This window comes from Manis pentadactyla, chromosome Y (assembly GCF_030020395.1).
Source record: "Manis pentadactyla isolate mManPen7 chromosome Y, mManPen7.hap1, whole genome shotgun sequence".
Lineage (NCBI taxonomy): Eukaryota > Metazoa > Chordata > Mammalia > Pholidota > Manidae > Manis > Manis pentadactyla.
The window spans coordinates 29,148,155-29,170,307 of NC_080039.1; the positions used below are offsets into that span (position 1 = coordinate 29,148,155).

The 22,153-nt window shown below is 34.0% G+C and overlaps 1 protein-coding gene across 1 annotated transcript in view; it reads right to left on the reverse strand.

Moving 5' to 3' along the window:
• Positions 1 to 305: 305 nt before the first annotated feature.
• LOC130678893 (zinc finger X-chromosomal protein-like) overlaps positions 306 to 22,153 on the reverse strand; it is a 49,210-nt gene continuing 27,362 nt past the window's right edge. The window contains exons 3-8 of the mRNA XM_057496200.1: positions 16,876 to 17,445; positions 7,117 to 7,266; positions 6,731 to 6,874; positions 6,201 to 6,347; positions 5,565 to 5,705; positions 306 to 4,901 (exon numbers count right to left, since the gene is read on the reverse strand). Of these exons, the coding sequence (XP_057352183.1) occupies positions 3,718 to 4,901; positions 5,565 to 5,705; positions 6,201 to 6,347; positions 6,731 to 6,874; positions 7,117 to 7,266; positions 16,876 to 17,445 (2,336 nt within the window). The 3' untranslated portion in view covers positions 306 to 3,717. The remainder of the gene's footprint in view (positions 4,902 to 5,564; positions 5,706 to 6,200; positions 6,348 to 6,730; positions 6,875 to 7,116; positions 7,267 to 16,875; positions 17,446 to 22,153) is intronic.

Consider the following 22,153-nt stretch of genomic DNA (forward strand, 5'->3'; position numbering starts at 1 on the left):
TTTGTCTACCTGTCCTTTCTCCTGAGCAGTAAGCTCTGTGCAATCCTTGCCCCTTTAGCAGCCCTCTTGCTAAGGGCTTCCTTCTTAGAAGTCTCTCAGACTGCTCACCTTTCTTTTGTCCCATAGTAGCCGGATATGGATCCCTGCTTTCCAAAGTGGCTGGAACCTCACTCTCTCCAGGAATTCTCTTAAGCTTTCTAATCCCTGTTCCACACGGTCTGCTTTTCTCCAGGTGTACGCAGTCTGGTGCAGTTCTTCCCTGTTGCTTTTTCAGGGTTAGTTGTATTATTTTCATATTATATGCGGTTTTAGGAGGAAGCCTCTGTCTCATCTCTCATGCCATCTTTAATCCCTTTACCCTGGCTTTTTAGTTTTAATTGGTTAACAAGTTGAGTCTTTTTTAGTGGGCTTTACTGGCCTTCTCTCTACACCCCGCCCATATCTATTTTCCTGCCTAATATTAGGAGGTAGGGCTTTTGGGAAGTGATTAGGTCATGAGGGTGGAGCCTCATGGATGGGATTATTGCCCTTTATAAAGGAGACTTTTGGAGACATCCTTGGTCCTCCTACCATGTGAAGATTTAACAGGAAAATAGCCATCCATGAACCAGAAACTGGGCTCTCACCAATCTGAGCACAAGTGATGTTAGACTTCCCAACTCTCCAGAACTGTAGGAAGTAAACTTCTATTGTTTATAAATTACCTAGTTTATGGTACTGTTATAGAGTCTGAATGAACTAAAACGTCCTGATAACTGTCACCTCGCTTGATTTTTACTGTGACAATAACCCTTTCTACAGTTACATTAAGTGTCTGCTAGAATCCTCAAAACTGCGCATGTAAGGGTAATCCTAAAGCAGGGTCTTTTAGTATGGACAGAGTAATAATCATCACTGATTGCTGTAGATTTATGCTGAAATGAACTTAGGTCCTCAAACTTTTCCATGTTTTTCTAATGAAATTTACCTCAGAGGAACTGGAGATATTAAGTCTTTTGTGAAGCTAAAAGTAATGAATTTCAAGGACATGCTAACCAAAGAACTCACCAATTAATTCTTAACTGTTCTAAGATTTTACTTGCAAACTCATGGGATTAGCATTTACATCCAAGTCACAAAGTTAAAAAGCCTTTTGCATTCCACTGCTAAGAACAGGGAAACAAAAATAGGAAACCTTTATATTTATGATATTTAACAAAAACAGCACTTTTTTTCCATAAGAAAAAGTGTTAACTTGATACTTGCATCAAACAGACTTAAGTGTTAACAGGAAAATATTCTAATTTTTATTTTTTTATGTTATTCTCAAGTACACATTTACAATAGTGTCTTATTTTCCTATATGAATTTCTTATTAAGTATTTTACAATGTGTACAGATGCAGAGACATATAACAGATGCAGAGACATATAACATTTGATAGGATATTTCAACAATAACTTATGTTCCTCTAAAAATCTGTACCTGTTTAGAACATTAAACTGAAACATCCACTTTAGCTTTGCTAATTAAGAATTAAAACAGCCTGCTTATAAGTATGTAACAGTAAGTACAACTTCATTTTTTCTTTATGAAGATTAACATTTTATCATATTCACTTGACCAAACCCTTAATACCTTTAAAAGGTCTCAACATTGTGCTTGAAAATTTTTAAAAAAGCAATTGTGTTGACTCCAGACTATGTGAAAAATATAATTACATGTTGTTATCTTTATTTTAGAAATATAATAGCTAGTTATCTGTAATAATTTTACAAAGTACTTTACAATTTTTAATGTAAACTTTCATTTAAACCTTTCCTTTAATATTACTTCAGAGAAAAACCAAATGCAAAGGAAATTTGAAAGATTCTTACACAAAGAATAAGAGTTTTCAAGAACAGGTCAATGGATGGAACTAAAAACGGGTAGATATATATATGCAGGCCAAAAAGGCAAAAGAGGTTCCAAAATTCACCATGTGGTTTTTGCTGACGTTAGGTTTAAACCCCAAGGTGCCTAAAGCACTTAACTTAGAACTAGCCTAATTTAATCTAGCCTTTAGAAGCTGTAAAAAAAAAAAGACAAAATACTTAGATCCCCAACCTATAAATATAACTTTGAATATAAACATTAGAGGCACAGAGACAGGCTAAAGGTAAAAGCACCATAATGAAGATACAAGGTAGCTGTATCAAATTGGAATAAAAATTTCTAATTTCTCACAATGTGCCACTAATTTGTGCCAATACCCAATTTAAGTTACATAAAATTTATTTTCTGCTCTCAAAAATTCATATTAACACAACCAAATTCTAATTAACTGTTTGACCTAATACTTTATCTGTTTATGATGCACGACTTAAAATGTGTCAATTCTCAAATAAAAACAAAACTGTGACTCAGTGATATTCCAAATAAAGCCTCATATTTTCATTATGTACTTTTAAATATACCTTTATGTTTTAACCAAAGCCAACCAGAGTGTTAAATCTCTTCCAAGTTTACTGTCTAAGAAATAAAAAAGCAGGCTGAAATTTCCAAGTTTAATTAGCACCCATTCTCTGGTAGAGCCAAGGCTTCCTCTTAGCCTTTCTTACTTTGTGAGAAGACAGTTCCTTTATAGGCTTCCCAATGAGCACTAGAGAGACTCATGTCTGCAGTTTGCAACTTCATGGCCTTTTCAGACAAATTTAAGCTATGAGTCTGAAATTATAAGAAAAGTTCCTATCTGAAATACTTTAAATTCCTTTTCCAGTTACCAAGATACTTAAAACATTACTGTTTAAAAATACTAGTGTCCTCATTTGCCTTCTAATTCTTCACCTGAATTTACTCTCTGAATACGAAGCACAGAAAATGCTTGTTCATACATTCCTGGATCTTTCAGGCTTATTGTATTTAATATTATTTTATAGCCTTAAAAGTTGGGATTGTGTATATAAATATGTAAAATAACACACAGGGACATACAAAATTCATAGAGTACACATACATCCAGTGCCTATGAGCCATAATTTCTCTCTAAAAGATCCTAAACTGAGTTCACAATTCTCATTTGTAGAACAGAAATATTCCAAAACAGAACAGTATAGACAGAAAAAAAAAGAAACAAGCAAAACCTTTCAATAAGGCTATTAGTGTCCTGTGTGAACACTGCAAAGAGAAAGCAGCTTATTTGCCTGCAAAACGAAGTGAAAATTAAACACAAACTTAGCCAATGTTCTACATTTAGCATTGCTAGAGGCTCAAATGGAGTTTGTCATGTGATCTGAAAATACTAAGCAAGGACTTTCATGGTATAGATCCAACATTAAAATATCCCATTTATATTAGCAGATGTTTCTATTTAATTTGAAAAAGTTGGGAAAATGAGTCAAAATTATTTTTGGAGTTACCAATATTTGGGTTTTTTAATCTTTAAAAGGTCTCAGAAGAGTACTATCAAGGTGAATAAGTAAATACTTAAATAGTAAAACTACTAAGTCTGAAAAATTCAGTATAGATTATGGTTATTTCATTAAAAGCAATTTCACTGTTGCTTCTTTTTCTCATTAAACTGAGTAGAATCTAGAACACTCTACTGAATAAAATGTAAAGAAAAGTTGAGTAGAAACAATCCTATTTGTACACAACATAAATCAATGTATGATACTGTAGGTGAATGAGAATGAATGGCTTAAAAATAAACTTTCTGCTTCAAAGCCAACATCTCTACAAATATCTATAGAGGTACTGTTAGGGCAGGTCAACTTTTTTATGATGTCGCATTATGTGCTGGTTCTTTTCAGACGGTCTTCGGAACCCTTTCTTGCAGTACTCACAACAGTGAGGGTAGTTCTTTGTATGAATGGAAATAACGTGACGTTTAAAGCCTGAGGCATCTGTAGTGCTATACTCACAGTACTCACACTGATACACCTTCCTGCCACTGTGTGTCTTCACATGCTTTTTAAGCTCACTCTGTTGCCTAAATCCCTTTTTGCATCTCTTACACCTAAACGGAAGATCTTTTGTATGAACTGAGAGAATATGGCGACTTAGAACAAATGGATCTGCAATCTTGAAGTCACAGTGTCTACACTGGTGCATTTTTTTACCCTTGTGGACAGCCATGTGCTTCTTGAGTTCTGAAGGCCTATGAAAGCCTTTATCACACATGTCACACTTATGTGGATAGTCCTTCGTGTGAACAGAAATTATGTGGCGTTTCAAATCACTTGAGTTTGAACTCTTATGGTTGCAATGCAAACACTGGTGTAGTCTGTTTTCTTGGTGCATAAGAGAATGTTGCTGAACCTCTCTGGTATCTGAGAAAGTCAGAAGACAAACGTCACACTTGAATGTCATCTCTTTACTATGCTTAGTTTTTATGTGTGTTTTCAAGTTAGAGGAGTCTGCAGACCTATATTCACAGTACTGGCATTGGTAAGGCTTCTCCCCAGTGTGGATTCGCATGTGCTTTTTGAGCTCTGATGGGTGACGAAAGCCTTTACCGCATTCCACGCAGATATGAGGAAAGTTCTTGCTGTGGACTGCCAAAAGGTGGCGATTCAACAACCCTTGTTCAGCTGTCTCGTATTCACAGAATTTACACTTGTACATTTTATTTGCTCCTTTTTCCTTATGCACCATTTTGTGAGTAAACAAAGCCCCAGCATGAGAGAGATTCTTTCCACACTCATCACATTCAATGGCTTTCTCTGTCTTGCTGGTCAGTTTGTGGCTCTCCAGGTGGTTGTGTAAACTTATCTTCTTGTTGGTAGTGTAATCACAGTCAGTACAGCGGTACTTCTTTTTGGTAAGGTGTTCAGGGTGGTTTTTCATGTGCCTTTTCAGAAATCCTCTCGACTTAAACTTTTTCCCACAAATCATGCAAGGATAGACGGTCAAGGGATGTCCATCAGGGCCAATGATTATTGCTAAGAAAGGAAAATACATTTGAAGATTAACATTCCTTTACAATAAAAGACATACAAACATCCCAGGAGTAAGTGAAACTGGTCCAGAAACTTCCTTCAGTATGAATGTACTGTGCCAATCTCTTTTCTAGTTTAAAATAAAGTAACAAAAGTCACATAAACTTAGATAAGTATAGAAAATCACTCATAAAGCTCAACAATTTCAGGTTTGCTTATTCCAAACCAAAATTAAAGTCTAACTACAGCTATAAAAAAATGTTAATAAATCAGTACACAAGACTATACAGAAAAAGAATATGTCCAATGAAAACATAAGTATTAGTATTGTTCCTCTGTAAATGGTACCTACTTACACTGACAAAAATATTCTTTAAATTTGTCCATTTAAAGTTAATGAATATATTTTAGGGATTTATTTCATTAAAATAATGTAAAACTTTCATTGTTTTTTTCTGAGTGTGATTCCAAACCTTTTACCCCAGAAATCATTCTTGAATATCAATGAATTCTTAAAATTACATTTATAACATAAAAGTCAATATACCAAGAACTAAGTATCATCTAGCAGCTAAAATACCATCAAAACCCCTGTGTGCATACATACTAAAATTTCATCTGAGAGTTCTGAAAGCATGCTGTGCTGTGGAACTCATGTACCCTCACCTGTTTGGTACTGCCTGGAATCAGGTCTTCTCCTTTTCTTTGGTTTTGGTTTAGCCGGTCTGCCGAGCCCAGCAGACTCATCTATGTGCAAGAGGGCACTTGCAGTGCCATTCCGGTTTTCAATTCCATCAGAATTATTACCTAACAATGTGCATTAAAAAAGAAGTTATATTCTTTAAATTATGAAAAATCAAGGATTCTTTATACACGATAACAAAAGGGCATGATACTCATAAGTGCCAAATTCCCATTATGTATGTAGTAATGGACTTTATGGGCCTATTTATATACAGTAGACTATAGAAAGTGACTAGGTTCCAAATCTAGCAGCATTCTGACCCATGAGCTCCCTTTGTTGTCACTCAACATTATAGTCATGAGACAGCTTTATCCATGATAAAAATTTTCATCTTGAAAGCATATGAACTTCTTACATAATAAACCCATGAAGGAAATCATCTTTAAAATTAAAGGCAAAAGGTAGACAAAGGTGTATTATATAATAATCCTCTCCTTTGGCTTAAACCATTGTACTGGTACTTTGTATCTGTGAAAACATAGACTACAGAAACCATTTTTCAATTCAGAATTCAGGTTTAGGAATCCTGCAATCCTCCAAGCTGCTATATGACTTACCATAAGCTGCTGCCCATGCTATTGGCATAAAGGTTTTGATTTCACTGTCATCCATTTGCTGCTCATGCACGGCAGCTGCTGCAACAGCAGCATCCTCCTCTCCTACAATCACTTCCATGTAAACTTCATCAGCAATTTCAGCAACATCTAAATAGAAAATTAATAAGATACTTTTTGAGCAGATTTACAGGGACCAAACAGAAGGTATTTTTATTTGAATTCAGTTAAGACAAACAAGAGAAGGTGCAAACTTTGCTTATATAGTAAACTCTATGGACATTCCAGTTGCAATACAGTAAACTCTGTAAATGTTTGTTGACTGGTTCACTCTCTTCTTGGCTTTCAGTGTAATTTGTTCTCACATTGTCACCCTAGTCACATATTATGAATCTTAGGCATGTATCTTTTGGAATATGGCAGTACAAGTATGTCTGCAATAATGCTCATTTTCTTTAAGCATTTATCATGTTTATAAAAACATAAAACATACAGAAACCCAATCTGTCTCCTTTGAAAAGACCACTACTTACTTAAATCTTCATCTTCTTGCTGAGACTCATTAACAGTCATATAAACCATCTTTTCCCTTGGCGCACGAACAATGTTATTCTGATCAAGTAACTCAACTCCATGGTCATTCTCAGGCTCACTTTCCACAATGTCTACAGTACCACCTATCAAGGAAGAAAAGAGCTCCAAGAATTTATGTGAAAACTTCATTTCCAACTCTTTGATTTTAATAATTACCTCTTCTAATACTTTAATATTACATGGAAAATAGTTAATAGTACATGGAATATGTGTTGCAAAAGTCATCTTCAGAAAAAAGTTCAAATGTTCTCATTTAAATCACCCAAAAATAAGCAGATTGAAGTGTCTGCTCAGGATGTACAACATGCTAAATGTTTCTTCTTACCTAAATCTTCATCTCCAGGGTCAGCTTTGAAAATGTACACCTTGATGACCTCAGGGCAAGTGCCATCCACTTTAAAAGGATCAATTTCTGCCTCTGTGTCCATGGTCATCCCAGAGGAGCCATCATTTTCTACTTTCCCAGCATCATCCACTAAACAGAGAAAAAGTATTTCCTAAATGTTAACAGCAGATTCTAAAGTATTACCATTTTTTAAAGTCCTTTTCATAAATAAATCTCTAACATGACTTACAGAAAATTGGCCTATTTTACCTAGAAAATAAGAAACTCAATGAATACATTTTGAAAGTCTTCTAAAAGTGGGAAGACATATTAAGGTAAAAATTATTTTACCTAAAACAAACTCCAAAAAAAAAACTACAGGTAGCCTTAAAAATTAACACAAGTAATGAAATGGTACACTTTATCTCTGTATTTATGTGTATCCATAAGGTAAAAAGCATTACTGTATTCTCAAAGACCTTGAGGAACTTTCTAGAAGAATGATCAGCAAACTTGGTCTTAATACATTTTTAAATATTTGTATATTTTATTAGTACTATCTCCAGTCACAACTCCAAACCATTATTTATTCTTATTATTTCATCAGTTTTCAGGAATATATACTGCAATGGTCGGTGTAAATTCTAATATCAAACTGCTTAAATATAAAGCTATACACACACATAAAATATATGTATAAAAAGACACAGATATAAGACACAAACATATACACTTGAGTTAGTAAGAGTAATGAGTCTGAGTCATTGCTGGCAAATGTGGAAAATGTATATTAATACCTATGGTGTTCTCATATACCTTAACAAAGGAAGCCTATTTTCTGCTCTCGAAAAGAAAAGGTACCCTTACTTACCTAAAGAGGCACATGATTCCTAACACTAGAAATCAGGGACTAGAAAACATTTATTTTGTATTTTAAGGTTTATTAAAAAAAGGCAAGGAAACTAAGTATAGTACTATGCTTAGTATTTGGGAAGCGAAAGTAAAAAATAATGTCTCAAAAAAAAAAAAACTGTGGATTGTGACAGACACTCAAAATATAATGCCCACCTTTCACCCAATGCTATCTCTGGCATAAAAGAAAGTTTGGCAAAGACTAATGAAATATTAGCCAGAACAATTCAACTCATCACAAAAGTTGGATTTACTGATGTTCAGGAAATGAAAAAAGACTAAAGGAATACTTCTGGCTCCACACACACCTGGCCTATCTGGAATAACTGAAGATCAAGCAGAGGGGAGCAAACCCAGAGCCAGAAGGAAGGTTGAGCTTGTTGTCTTCAATACCCACAATTAAGACTTCTATTTCCCTTTTACTTCCCTTTCTGGTGTTCCCCTGCTAGATTCATTTTGTTATTCTTTTGGTTGTATGTTTATGTTTTATTCAATTCAAGAATGAATCACAACTATAAATGAGATTTTGGGCTAGGTACCAGATACACAAATATGAAAAAGTCATGGACTCAAGAACACTGTAATCAAGTGAGAAAGCAGATAATGAACATGATTATTTAAAAGTATAATTAATACTAACAATATAGCTACCACTGACTGATCGCTGTAAGCACTACTTTACCTATATGAAGTATAGGAAAGAGGTGTTAAAATACCACCAACATTTTACAGCAGATCAAACTGAAGTTCTGAATGACTGATTTGAAATGACACAGCTAGTAAACGGCAAAGACAGAATTTAAAACTAAATCTATGTGAGTCACATCTAACATTCATCAATTTCTGGAGTCTTCATGTTGTCTATGAGACTGAAGTTAAAGGCAATGATGATTTTTGAAAGATCAATAAATGATATAATTAACTAAAGATAGTTTCTATTAGTAGAAATATGTTCATGATTCAAGCACAACTCAGCTAACACTGTTGATGACAGTTTTGATCACTCAGCTTTTTGTATCTTTGAAATACTTCTGTAAATTCCCTGTCACATTCTTCAGAAGACCCAAAACCTGCATTTGTCTAATAAAAATTCTTACATAGAATATTCAGCTTAATATTTGAAAAACCAACATTAAAAAGTGAAAATACATTGCTACTTTAACTAACTCAGTTTCTTACTTATTAGAAGTCAAATCATCCCCACCCCAAATAAATTTCTCACAGAAAACTGCTTTCAAACAGCATCCTGAAATCTTACAAACATGGATATCCTATGTTCAACAGTAATAACAACACATGCAGTTAAGAAGGAATATTTGCACTGGCTTTTACTGAATTAGAAATCACTGATACTCAATTAAAAGTGTTTTAGTGAACTGCTATTTGGGGGCAAACTGAAGTGGGCTGAGGACTCTATGTAAGATTTCAATGTCTTAAAGGAAAAAAAGGAACAGTAATGAGAATGAGTGGCAGGACCAAGATTATTAACCGATAAAAATACTTAAGCATACCCACAGTCTTTGGGAGTAATACAGAGACCAGAATTAAAGGATGAAGGAATTTGCCTTAAACAGGAGGAAAAACACTATTTCTTCCAAAACCTAAGGACAGGAAGTAATTGCCAACAGGAATGGAACTAGGTTGTTTTGTCGGGGAAGGCAGGAAGAGCAGGAAAAAATCCTGCCTGGTGGCTTCAACCATATATACAACAACAAGAGGTAAGGACTCTGATGAATTAACAGGAAGAAAATGGAAGAGACTTGGTTAAAAACATGAGAAGAACTTGGAAGAATGAAGTGGTCTCCAGAATGAACTTGGTATCAAGTCTCAAAATATTCAGTTTTTTAGACTCTTTGCAACTATATATACATTCATACAAACATAACTATCTGAGAAGTATGTGACTTTTTAAATAAATTTGTGAGGAGAAATAGGTATTATGTCTTTAATTCTGGTCTGATGCATATGTGTTTTTTTCAAAGTGAAGTATTTTCATGATGTATCTTGCTGAATGAGCTAAATAAGGTTAAAGAAATTTAGGGAAGATTTTTCTGATTATGTTTTTAAAAATATGTAATAGTAACATAATGAAATATTAAGGCTATCTGAGAAGAGCAAAGCTCTTCTATTACTAGAAAAAAGCAGAATTCACCTTGATAATTTAACCTTGAAAGTGAAAAATTCACCTTGAAAGTCCTTTCTATTCTGTTCATTGGTTCAGTTATAGCAATTCAACCAATAAAATTAATATGAACTACTATTAAAAGTGACATTAACAAAAGAACTTTAGGTGCCCTATTACTATGCAAAATGTCACTTTAATTTTAAAACTGGTTTAAAAATGTATTCCAGAAGGCTTAAATAACTTGAATCATCAGATATATGACTTCTGCACCATGCCCTTTTAAGAAAGTATAGTGATGAAAAACTAGAGCTTTAGAGTAGAAACTCAGCAAAAAGAGAAATGTAAGGTCTGGAAGTTAATACTGCTTCTAATAATAATTATGTTTTACAGACTACTTTATATTTCTTTTAAAACTTCTAGATATTTTAGCTTTTCCCCCAAATTTTTATATAAAAATTTTAATAAAATTTCATTTTAATATAAATTGGGGATGGTATGTTTGTCTCAAGTCAGTGAGCTCATACTGAGTAAGAGTGAGGGAAGGGAATGAGAAAGATGTCTGTGTTTAGAACGTAAGTTTTCTCATTTAATTTTTGGCTCATGTTACCTTATTTCTTCCAAATTATCAAGAAAATTCATTATAATTTTGCTAAGAAAAATGGTATCAGATTTGTAATGGAATTGCATATTCTGTAAACCTCATACAAAAATCTTTTATCCTGCTTAGTGTTCCTATGAAAGTGTATGGTATGCCATTCACTTAAACTGCCTATCTCTCAATATCAATTGCTGAAGTCTAACTACTGCCCTAGAATTTAACAATTATCTGTTTGTGCCCCTTCTCCCCATGTTTTCCAACAAACATCCCTACAGACTATCAGTCAGCATTCCTAAAGTGAAGATCCTGTCACCTGACTTTCCAGTTCTCCTTTTCCCACCAAGTAAAACAGAAATGAGTCCAGCAACTAACATCTGTCCCAAGTGCTTTCTGCCTTGTCTTATCTCTGCCTATATGCTAACTCCATCAAATACCCTATACGGTCTAGAAAAGATAACTCATATGGTCTTCATGCTTTATGTTCCAACTTTATTTTAAAATAAAAATACTACTTTTGGACAGGCTGAAACATCTAACTTAGCTCAAACCCAGAACTATAAATAACATTTACAAGACTATTAGTCAGGTATTTATACAAATGCACAATCAAAAGAATAAAAGGAAGAATGAATGTAAATGTTTTAAATTACTAAAAAATTCTATTTTTATCAAAAAGCTTTTTTTAAACTAGTACAACAAACCAGTTTAATTCCATAGTATATCCTTGCATATACTTCTAATTCTTATGCCCCCTTCATTTAACCACACTTGATTTGCAGAACTACAAACCTGCATAAGGTAGTTTTGTTTTTATACCTTTATCTATGCAACTAAATTTGGACTTTAAAAAATTAATACATTTATAGCCCATTTTTAAAGATTGTATATAATCCTTTAATATATTACCATAACTAGTAGTGCTCTTCCTATTAAAATCAATCCCTCTGCTTGAGCACTAAATCATACCTTCAATTACCTTTCATACCAGCAATTTATCTATCATCCTCTAAAGGAACATTTGTATCAAGACAAGTAAAGCCTTTCTCTCCCTCTAAAAATAAAGCCAGCTTGTCTTGTCCCACTCCTTCTGCAAGTTTCTGCTCAATTTCTTCAAATCATCTCATTTCACACTCTCTAAACTCACTTCAGTTAGGCTTTTGCTCATGACTTCACCAAAAACTGTTCACCAATGTCACTCAGGACTCACTGTACTCCCCCAATAGCAATGTTTAACTGTGTTTCACTTTTCTCACTTGGCTTCTGTACCCCAAGCTTTTGGTTTCCTCCTACCTCATTGACCCTGATTTCTCAGTCCTTTGCCAGTGCCTTTGTTCCCTGCTTCCTAATGTGCTTAATCCTTAGTCTTTATTCCTTTCAGTATTTTTTCTTGATCTATCTTGTGGTATAAATTTTATCTATATATGAAGAACTCCAATTTATATTCAGTCCAGATCTCTCTCTTGAGCTCAGATAAGCACATCCATTTCCTTTTTGATTTCTATCAGACGATTCAAACTTGAAGTTTCCCCTAACCATGTCGTCTCTAGGCATCCGTAATTGTACCTGCTACACAAACTCCTCTTTTAAGGAGTACTTATTTATTTAAAGCACTTTCTGATAACACATATGATTCAATTATTAATTCTATAGACATACTATACATTAAGTCTATATACATTCTAAAAAGCAGTCTCCAAAAGGGAAAGGAGCTTTCATCTGTTTTGTTCCTTTATTCCTGAATCTGCAACACTGCCTGGCAAATAGAGTAATTCAACATTCATTTGTTAAATGTGTAAGTGTTGATCTTCAAACAGATGCCTATGATTCCAAGAAAAATACATTTTAAAATATCTAAAAAAAAAAAAAGACTGGAATTGAGTTTTAAATGCAGTATTTACCACCATGTGCATGAAAGAGGGAGAAATTAACACACACAACATGCTATATGAAATATTTTATGGTTAAAATTCTGGAGGTAATTACTTTTTATTGTATAAACAGTGTGTACAAATGTTTGGCCTAGTTTTAAATTAATATCAGTATCAGTCATCATTATCAGTTCCTCCATTCTTGAGCCCTTTTTACTGAGTCATTTTGTTTGTATGTTTTATTACCAAAGAGCAACTCCACTATTCATGCTGTTTCTAAAATCCTGGATACCCAAGATGACTTACATGTAACTTTGACTTAAGAGTAAGTTGGCTGGCATGAAATTCGTAGGCTACAGTGTCCTAAGAATTTTTAGACACTGAGGTACTAATCTTACAGCACTGTTTTGATGTGTGACTATTTGTTTATTTTTATCCTTACAGAACTAATATAACTATGATTATAACTTGTTTTTTATTGTTTTGTTAAGTTCTTGTGACAGTGAATTGCCTTAGATAATTCCAAACATTCTTTTGGAATATTGAGATAAAATTCAAATATGTAATGCATGAGCAAAACCGAAAGTTTCTGTGATGACTGCCCTTGTAATGTTCACTATGTAACTTATTCATTATGTAAGAATTTGTTCTCCATGTAAGAACTTGTTTGTTATGCCTCAGAAGATTGGAGACTGATGAAAATTAGGCTTGGGGTGGATTAATGATTGTGCATTGATCATTGACTCCCCTATACAGAATTTTATTGTCGTTAACAGCCATTTGATCAATAAATATGAGAGATGCCCTCACAAAAAAAAAAAAAAAAAGGACAGACTTCCAATGGTAAAATAAATTAGTAACCGGGATGTAATGTATAGCATAAGGAATATAGTCAAGATATTATAAGAGCTTGGTAGGGTGAGAGCTGGAACCTAGAATTATGTATATAAATGTTTTATCACTGTGTTGTACACTTGAAACTAATGTAATGTAATACTGTGCGTCAACTACCCTTCAATAAAAAATAATTACCTAAAAAAAAAAAAAAATTCAAATATGTAACATTCACCTTTTACATTGTACAAAGGGTCCATTTTTAGTAAATCTGTAGCTGTGCAGCCATCACCACGATCAAATTCCAGAAAACTTCCATTACCCCATAAAGACACTTCTATATCCTTTAGCTAACTCTATTCCTGAACCTATCCTACAGTTAGATTAGGCCACCATTGATTTATTTTTCCTTACAGACATATGCTTATTCTATACATTCCACATATCCCTAAGTTTCAAAGTTCATCCACGTTGTAGTAGCATGTATCAGTGTTTCATTTTTTTTTGCCTAAATAATATTCCATTGTATGATGATACCTACCCCATTTTTAAAGATCAGTTCATCAACTAATTAGCATTAGGGTTTTTACATTATTTTGGAAAAATAATTTATTAATACTGCAATGAACAGTAAAAACTGTTGTGTGGGTTATGTTTTCAATTTTCCTGGGTATATACTTAGAACAGTTCGGTCAAATAGTACTTCTATGTTTAACTTTTTCATTTTTAGTTTTAGCTAGACGCAGAATTCTTAAGCTACCGATCTGTTTTCCTTCAAAAGTTTAAATACATCATCCCTTCTAACTTTCATGTGTTCTGATGAGAAAACATTATCCTTTAGAGGAAGGATTACTTGAATGTGATGAGTCAGTTCTGTCTTGTTTTCAAGATTTTGTTTTTGTATTTTAATAATTAAGAAGTCCACAGAATTTATTAGCTTGTATGTCTAATTACTGTTTTCCATCAAATTTGTAGTTTTTAGCCATTACTTCTTGAAATACTTTCAGTCCATTTCGATCTTTCTTCTCCTCTGGCACTGTGTATTTGGTGTGTTTGATAGTGTTCCAACGGTGTATGTTGCTATATTCAAGTTTCTTCATTCATGCTTCCTTCTTAGGCTGGATAATTATCATTTAATGTTTGCTTTCAAGTCTGCTGATTCTTTCTGTAGCATTTTCAAATCTACTTTGGAGCTCCACTTATGAAATACTTCATGTATACTGTAATTTTTGAGCCCAGAATTTCTATTTGCTTCTTTTTATTTAATTTCTCTTTATTGATAATCTGTATATGGTGAGAGACATCATTCTCATACTTTCCTTTTTTAATTCTTTACACAGTTTCCTTACCTATCTGAACAAATTTAAAACAGCTGATTTAAAATCTTTTAGTAACTTTATTGTCTGAAGTTCCTCAGTTTGAGTTTCTATTTACTGTACTTTTCCCTGTGTTTCAGTCTTGATATCTTGTTTCTTTGCACGTCTCATAACTTTGCCAAAAACTTAAGATTTTTTACTTAATGTGGCAACTCTCGAATTCAGATTCTCCCTTTCCCTGGGGTCTCTTGTTGCTGCTGTATTTAGTGACATTAATGAACTAATTTCATAGTTTGTATTCTTTGTGCAGCCACTAAAGTGTCTGCTTAGGTAAGAATTCAGCTGTTGACTGGACCAAGATTTCCACACATGGATAGAACCAGTAATTTTTCCAAAATCTGCAAGGGAGATCTGTGTGCATGTTGAAACACATCTTCAGCATTCAGCCAGTTTTATAATCCACACTGGATTTTACTTCCTACTTGAGCTGACCTTCAAGTTAACCAAAAGTCTGAGCTTCAGGCCTTGCCAGTCTTTACTTAGCATGGGCATGACCCTGGGCATTATCACATTCAAGATCCCCAGGAGTATGTTCCAACTTTTCAAAGCCACCAAGGACATCTCACTCTAAAGCTTTTCCTAAGTTTTACAGTGATAAAGTCTATTGTTTGCCCTAACTGTATCTACTGCCTTAGTGATAACTCAGTAATAACTCTGGTATTTTTTGGTATTTCCTGTAAATAATTCCTCTACATAGTAACAAAAATCTGTCAGCTCTAAATAGGTTCCCTCTACCCTTCTTCTCTGAAGAGTTTTTAAGTTACAGTGCAGCCTTAAAGGCAGTACCTTTCCTAGAAGGGAGAAAAAAAAAGGGTACCAAGAAAATGGAAATCACCATCTAAATTTATCTTGTAAAAAAAAAAATCAATAATTAAATTTATATTAAAATTAAATCCTACATTAGTTATAAGAAATAGCAATCCCACCCATCTTTCAAACTAGATTACAAGCTCAACACTGTAAATTACTAATAAGTGCCTCAACAGTTTACCTAGAACAAGCTTTAATACAGAGAATGAATTCAATGAATGTTTATTAAATCAACAGAACCAGGCTCTTGACAGTTATTAATCTAGTCATTGTCATAAAGTTGGGAAGTGTTGGTATACTTTGGTCCTTATAAGAGGTAAATGAATGCCTTGTCTCTCTGCCCTCCAATTCCTGCAGTGCTTTGCCCAAAGACACTCAAGAGAAACAGACTTGTACTTAAGAGTTTTGGTTAACACTCAAAACTCTATCTATATTATTAAACTGGATTCCCAAGACCTTAGTAGGCCTATGAGCTAGTGATTGAGATAACTTAGTTACTTAAACTAGTAGGCAGATGATGAGGCTAGATAACAAAATGAAACTCAATTAAGGTAGAGAATATATCTAAAAACTGAAGTCAGAAAGCTCAGAGACATCTATACAGAGATTCTACTAAGAAGACTGTTATGACAACTGTTACCTAAGCAAAATTATATCTAACAATGTCCTGACTGATAAAGTAACACAAACTAGAAAGCCAGCATAAGGAAAGCCATCTCATAAGTAATAGTGAGTGGAATATTACATTTCTAATCAACCTGAAATCTACATAAGTTAGTTGTTTTTAATCTTGCAAATAACTACTTTATTTCAAGGCTTTAAACTAATGTAGTTCCAAACATCACTTTGAATAATATTATTACTCCTGGTGTGGAAGTGTGGAAGATAGTAATTGACTATGCAATAAAGACAAAAAAATTTTTTTTAAGTTGAAATTCAAATTTCAAGTTTTAATAGTAATTCTGCTAAGGTAGGTAACAGCCTGATCATAGATTAATCCTATTCTTTTTAGCCTTTATCTTTCTATTCCATCCTTATGTGAAATTACTCTTTATGTTGTAACACTTCACCTTTATTAATTATGGTTTATTTTACAGGTTTCAAATTAAAACAATGTACATGGCTTATAAGATTTATCTTAATTTTATGTAAGGTTAGGATAAGAAAATATCACCCTGATTTAAGAAAAGACAGCCTTCAAAACACCTTTGACAATCACTGTACCCCAACACTTACAGGAAATCATAAGGTAGTCCTCACAGTTGCCTTTGTCATCATCTTGCTGGTCCACAGGGATCCCATTGGCATCTATGACTGCTTCAGAGGCAGAATCTGCTACCAATACTTCTTCTGAAACTACATCAGTTGTCAGGGGATCAGTGATGATTTCTGCTTCTACTACACTATCATGAACATGTTCATCAACATGTCCAGTGTTAGACACATGTATCGATTCCCTTGTCAAGACATGTTCTGGCATAGACATTGAGGCTGAAGTAATTTCAGAAGCTAAAACATCATCTGGGACTGTGCAATGTGCTAAAGAAACTTCTTCGGTTACATCTGAATCCAGCACTTGCTCAGGAATGATGACTGTTTCAGATACACCTGCTTCTTCTAATATATCTGAGCACTGAACATCCTCAATAACAACATCCTCAATAACATCTTGGATTACAACCGAATCTGGGTCATCAGGAACAAAGTTATGTACAGTTATATCTGAATCCACAACATCTGAAACAAAAACTGTTTCTTGAACTTCCACAACAATTTCATCACCATCCATGTGTGTAGCATCAGTTCCTTCAAAAAACAGAAATCAAAATCACAAATTTCAGCAGGAAGGCACGCATGACTATCTCAAATAATACAAATGTTATTTAACGTCCACCAGAAAAACAGCCTATATCCTCAGTTTTCTCATACATTGAAGTAAATTAAGGAAATAAAGCAAGAATCTACTTTTGATTCATATAAGAAACAGAAGATTTTAACACAAAATCTTTTTACTCAACTGTAGTCAACTAGCAGGTCAAGAAATACTAGGAAAAGAAAAAAAATGGGGCAGACACAGAAGAGAAATACTCATGAAAAAATTTTTAGAACTATGATAAAATATTAAAGGATAATTTTAAAAGTAACACAAATTCAAAATTAGTAATTTTCTTTCATATCAGTTCCATTTCATTTTTCTCCAACTGTCTCAAATCAATATTTTCTTCATTACGTCTCCACATTTCTTTTCTTTCCTTCCTTTTTCTTTCACACTTAATAATCTTCCCACTCTACTTTAGTGTAATAGTCCACCAGCAACCTCCATTTATGACTGGATATTTGGGAATTATCCTCTGAATCTAGGATATAAACCAATTGGGGCATAAATAAAAAGAGGGCTAGGAGGCTGCAGTTAAGGAGACAGGAAGAAAGACAACTAACCTCTGTATAGATAAGATGAGTAAAAGCACAACTGCTCTAGTGCAGTAGAGGATGAAGTTGGTTTAAGTGGGACCTACCTCAACTTCATCAGCAATTTTCTTCCCTCTATTGTCCCACATTACAATCGCCCAGACAGTTCCTTAGAATACAAATGCCCTACTTAATCTTGCAGTTAAGGAATGAAAGTAGAGGGGTCAGTCAACTGGGGCTCAGTGAGATCCTAAGATTGCACAGATTATAGTGCTCAAAAAATATTATTCAATGAATGCTATGAGTGGGAGTAGAAATAAGTCTTATCAAAAACAGAAGAAAAGATAAAATATAGCAGATCTATTACCTTGGGTCCTGATCCAGAGAAAAGTGAACATGAAAGTCTTAACTAACAAGATACTCCAGTTGATCACTGCTCGGCTTATGTTTCTGACCAGGTAAGTGAGCAGAGGCCTAACTCAATGACTGTGTGTAACATGCCACAAGAGAAACACACAGATTCCTCAACAAACAAAAATTACCAAGGGCCAATTAGAAGTAAAAGTTGTAGATAGTCTTTACTTTAAAGTAAGTTAATAGTCACTTAAATTATCCATAGAAATCGTTTTTCTTTCATTTATACAGAATTCTATAAAATGCTTTAAAAGCATTTGTCTTTGATGTTTGTAAAATAATTCACATCAAGCAATTATCACTTTCTATTTTACAAACATAAATGTTAAAGTACTTTCATCTCTATTTTACAAACATAAATGTTAAAGTTACAAACATAAATAAAAGTTATGGCAAAAGCATGGGTTAAGAGGTCTAATTCAGAGAGAAAGGCTGGGACCCTTACTCATTTTGTGACCTGGAACAAGTCATTTAACCTTTCAGTGTCTGTGTCAGTAAAATGAGGACAGAAGTTATCTGCAACACATATCTCACGAGACTCTTTTGAAGATCAAATAATAATGTATGCAGTGTTCTGAAAAACTGTGATGAGAAGTTTCATTATTATTAGAACATATGAAAACAGAGGCCCTGGCAGATTAAGTGACTTGCTCAAAGATGAATGAAAATCCTAAGTGTTAGGAATCAGGGCTAAAATGCAACAGCCCTTCGATCTACCACTAAGTCAATGACCCAAGCTTATATGTGGCAAGATTAATCTAGTAAACACTATTTTTTCTCCAAAGAACCTACAGTCTCTATTTCAAGCACATTAATTAAACTTCATTAAATATAAGGAAAGAAAGAATTATACTTTTCCTTTTATTATTTTCAAACTGAAACTACCAAACATGAGTGAAGACTATCCCAAAAATTGCCTCTAACACACACACACACACACACACACACACACACACACACACACAAACTGGATTTAATCAGAAAGCATATTAAGAATACTGTTTCTTGACAGTTGCTTCCTATTGCTATATCACATAGCAACAGGACTATTTAAAATTCAATGTGTAGTCATTAAAATGTTAAATTATAAGAGTAGCTATGCAATAGCAATTTTACATTATAAATCTGATACAATTACTTTACAACATTGTGTACTTAAGAGCAATGGGTAATCTGAAATTATCAATACTTTTTTTTCCATGTTAGAACTTCATGAATATAATTTTCCTTGGACAGCTAGAAAATGAGATAAGATTCCATCTGCCTGATGCATAAGGTTCTTTTAAGGAAGTCTTTTGAGAAACAGGGTTATAAAGCAGGACACACAATCAAAATGCAGCGGGCCTTGTATATTCCATATTTCCTGGGCAAAGAAGAACAAAGAAATGACATGATTTATGTATTATTTTAGGATAATTACTCTATGCTGTCAAAGATAAAAGAAAGAAAAGAGAAATAATTTACTATTAGAAATTCAGAATGTGACAACAGTGCCAAGACTAAGAGTTAGGAACTGGCATAATGAACAGTGTTGTAAACAGACTTTCAAGCCCAATCACTCTAACCTTCCTTGCCTTGCTCAATGTCCATGCCACAGTCACAGGAACTGTGGTTATGTCATATGACAGCTTATCAGGACTTTGAACATGTAATTAAGGTATGAATTTAAAGACAGGATGATTATACTGAATAATCTGGGTGGGTCCAATCTGATCAAATGAACCCTTAAAGCATAGAACTTCCCCCAATAGTGTCAGAGAACTGAAGCAGAATTTTAAGTTTGAGAAACTCAATTCATTCTTGCTTTCTCCTGGAAAACATGAGAAAGAACACAGTAGCTGCAAAGAGCAAAGACCAGTCCCTTAGCTGGCAGAAGCAAGGAAATGGGGACCTTAAACCTACAACTATAAGGAAGTAAATACAGCTAAAAACATGAATTAGCTTAGAACTGGAATCATCTCCAGAGTCCAGGAAAAAAGAACCCTCTGCCTGTATCTTATGTCAGGTTTTGTCAGATTTTAGACATTGGAAATTTAAAGCAGAAAGCTCAGTCATGCCATGCCAGACTTCAATAAGACAATAAACTTTACTATTTTTAAACTGCTAAATTTGCTTAATTTTTGGTGCAGTAATAGAAAGGAATATAGATTTTGGTATCACAGAGTGCAACACTGCTGTACAAAATAACTAAAATGTAAGGTATAGTGGCTCTAAAATATGAAATTCCCTTGAATAGAACACTAGTATGAATATGGATGTTAGCAATTCATGCTAGTCAGAATCCAGAACGAAAAACAACCAAGGTAAAGAAATCCTCCATGGACTCAGAGTACCTAAGTCACCATGTCCAGTCGTAAGACCCCTGCTTAATAAGCCCTCAAAAAGAACTGAGAAACATGTTACTGGAAAGTAATGGAAGGAATATCCCTGTTATGTTGTTGGCAGTTGGGTCAGCAAAACTGTATCCTCCAGTTATGGAAAGCATGACAATAAACTCATAGAGGTTTTAGCAGTGCATAAGAGTGACCTAGTTTCTTCTTACAATTAAATTCAAAATAAAAAGACAAATTGTAAGAAGAAACATCAACAAAGTAGCAGGACTTAACAATTTGGGAAATTCTCAGCCCATACAGATAGCAAAAAGGAAAAAAAAGTTGAAATTAGGGGTATTTAAAGTCCAGAAAGACATTTAAAGAGAAAACATACCTTGGTTGTTTTTCGTTCTGGATTCTGACTAGCATGAATTGCTAACATCCATATTCATACTAGTGTTCTATTCAAGGGAATTTCATATTTTAGAGCCACTTTACCTTACATTTTAGTTATTTTGTACAGCAGTGTTGCACTCTGTGATACCAAAATCTATATTCCTTTCTATTACTGCACCAAAAATATATGGTTCTATAAATCTTCACTGAAATCTCAAAAAAAACACAAAAGGTCTGAGAATTCAGTTATATGTCTCTTTGAGGCTATTAAGGGTGTGCCTGACAGATAACCTCAACAGCTTAGGGTGCTGTGGAGGACCTTAAGGGCATTACCCCCAAGCCATCACCTAAGAAGTCAAAAAGATATGGAATTATCTCTGAAAGGTATGTAAATGAATCTGTCTAAAGAAGTAAATTTCGATGACACACAAGATGAACAAATTCTTTAAACAATTTATGCCACTATATACAATGCTAGCTTGTACTAGTGGCTTGGACTGAAAGGGACAGAGAAAGTAAAATATAAATAGAACACTGTTGGGACTCCCAAATTGTAGAGGTAGGAAGCAGGCTGCAAAAAGTAACTCAGCTAAACACGGCTGCTATCTTCACTAGCAAGGATGACTCAGAGAGAGGAGTCATGGACCCCAAAGGATTCCCAGGGCTTGAAATCTAATGGAGTCTACCCAGCAGGCTTTCAAAACTTCTTGAAACTCCATTTTACCTTCCTTTTCATCCTATTTGAACCAGAATATTCAAAAATTGCTCTATTATTTATGTTGGGAATAGCTAACTTTTCTTTACCTTTACAGATCCACAGATGAAGTGGAACTGTGTCAGGAACTGTACTTAACTTACTATACCCAGAGTATTATCAATACATGATTTAGATGGTATTAGAGATTTCTAAACTGCTTTATTTCAGATGGGAATTCTGGATGTTAAGTCTGAGAACCTCAGGAGAGAGAGAAGGGATTTTACAT